This window comes from Haplochromis burtoni, unplaced genomic scaffold (assembly GCF_018398535.1).
Source record: "Haplochromis burtoni strain Fernald_Lab_line unplaced genomic scaffold, NCSU_Asbu1 Contig_1463, whole genome shotgun sequence".
Taxonomy (NCBI): Eukaryota; Metazoa; Chordata; class Actinopteri; order Cichliformes; family Cichlidae; genus Haplochromis; species Haplochromis burtoni.
Window position 1 is genome coordinate 1,288 of NW_024583824.1, and position 2,090 is coordinate 3,377.

Consider the following 2,090-nt stretch of genomic DNA (forward strand, 5'->3'; position numbering starts at 1 on the left):
CCCTACAATACTACATACAGAGAAAACCCAACAATCACATGACCCCTATGAGCAGCACTTTGGCGACACTGGGAAGGAAAAACTCCCTTTTAACAGGAAGAAACCTGCAGCAGAACCAGGCTCAGGGAGAGGCAGGGATAGCTCAGTAGGTAGAGTGGTGGCCCCATGATCGGAAGGTCGGGGGTTCGATTCCCCTGAACAGCTGCCCTGAGGTACCCCTGAGCAAGGTACCGTCCCTACACACTGCTCCCCGGGCGCCCAATGGCTGCCCACTGCTTCACTGGGTGAATGGGTTAAATGCAGAGAGGGATTTTCCCCACGGGGACCAATAAAGTACACTTACTTCTTCTTCTTCTTATCATGGTTCTGTATTGCTATTAATTGTTTTTGAGTGATTGTACAGTACTTTGTGTCTTTGATGTCTAAATAAACTTCACTATACTTGAGTTCGTATTCTTTTTGTCACAGTTTTCACTGGTATCGTGTTGTGTATTGCATCAGACAGTTCCTATGTTTTCTTTGTGTGGGCAGAAGGATGAGGAGCCAGATGTGGTGCTGGTGAAGGTGGAGGAGGTGGAGCCGATGACGAGACCTCGGAACCGGCCGTGCCTCAGCATACAGGAGGGTGAGCAGACCCGTTCACTGTGAACTGTAGATCAGTTTAGGAAGTGTTCTGACTCCGACTACAGCAGACTGATGACATCAAACGTGTCCCCTCGAGGGCTACTGTTGCTGTCATTTGGTGCTATATAAATAAAATAGAACTGAGTCGTCAGTCATCATATTGCATCATCTGATGTTTTGCCCTACATCAGGGATTCTCGCTCCAGAAAACCCTGTGAGAATGTTGAGTCCATTTAACCCTAGCTGGGTGAGAACTTGACTCTGAATCTGTCTGTGTCCAGGGTTGGTGGAGTCCAGTACAGACGACTGCAGAGGAGTGCTGTCCTTTGATGAAACCACACAGATGTCCACCAATCGGCTGTCCAACCTGCAGGACTCTGGGCGGGGCTTCTCAGAGGTCAGCTGTGGCCATTCTTCGCTGTGGACTAATAGGGGGGGCGGTTACAGTGAGAGCCTTCCAGGGCTGTCCTCACACTTCGCTCCACTCTCATACTTGCCTGGCACACTCACTGGAGGAGAGCCTGGCAGCTCTGGGAGGGGATCGGCTGCTGAGAATGCAACAGAGAGGGGATCAGCCGCTGAGAATTCTAGAAAGTTGCCTACTTATCCCTTTGAGCAGAAGCTTCCTGTTATTGATCTGTCAGATGAATCCAGCCAAAGTCAGGTGTCAAGTCAGACGCAAGCAGGACACCTGTCAGTCCAGGGGTCTCAACAGTATCTGCACCCAGGTCCAAGTCAGGGCCCAAAAAATCCCACGAAGAGGGATTGTGTCTGTAGTTTCTGTGGGAAAAGGTTTCCTGCTCCAGCAAATTTGGAATCTCATATGAGAACCCATACTGGAGAAAAGCCATATGGCTGCACCATCTGTGGTAAAAAATTCTCCCAGTTGTGGAATTTGAAGATCCACAGGAACATCCACACAGGGGAGCGACCGTACCAGTGCTCGCTCTGCCCCGAAAAGTTCTCTGACCCCAGCAACCTGAAAAAACACCTAAAGAGACACCATCCACAAAACATGGCCATACAGTCAGGAACATCTTAGATGAAAGGGCTAACACACTGTTAATGAGTACTGTATTTTTCAGACCATTAGGCGCAGTGGATTATATTATAATAATTATATACTCATTCTTCTTGCTTCTTCGACGTCCGTACCATTGATTCATTAATGCTGTATTCGATCACAGCTGCTCTATTCCCATGTTGTTGCAGTATATTAATGACTAACCTCGTATTGTGGATGGATTATCTCAGTTGTTCTCCTGACTGACGTTTGGTCCGTTTACAGCATCCTGCCATGCGATTGCATTTGTCTCCAACCATCAGGAACCCTCACATTAACTTTTATCGAGTGGAAAAAAGTTAGCTTCATCCTCCAGCTTCACTGTTTATGCTATGCTAACATAGCTGTGTTGCTAGCAATCACGTAGCACATCATTATATACCAGCTAGCCCAACTTCAGTAA

At 47.8% G+C, this 2,090-nt stretch overlaps 1 protein-coding gene across 1 annotated transcript; it reads left to right on the forward strand.

Moving 5' to 3' along the window:
• The first annotated feature begins 267 nt into the window (after nucleotides 1–267).
• On the forward strand, nucleotides 268–1,791 carry LOC102298972 (zinc finger protein 22). The gene is made up of 2 exons (XM_005952276.3): nucleotides 268–625; nucleotides 906–1,791. Exons 1-2 carry the CDS (start codon nucleotides 511–513, stop codon nucleotides 1,664–1,666), a joined length of 876 nt encoding a protein of 291 aa, XP_005952338.1. The 5' UTR covers nucleotides 268–510; the 3' UTR covers nucleotides 1,667–1,791.
• The last annotated feature ends 299 nt before the right edge of the window (nucleotides 1,792–2,090 follow it).

Coding starts and splice junctions, on each gene's coding strand:
- LOC102298972 (XM_005952276.3), top strand. CDS start 511: ATGTTTTCTTTGTGTGGGCAGAAGGATGAGGAGCCAGATGTGGTGCTG. Junction 626..905: donor GTGCCTCAGCATACAGGAGG/GTGAGCAGACCC, acceptor GTCTGTGTCCAG/GGTTGGTGGAGTCCAGTACA.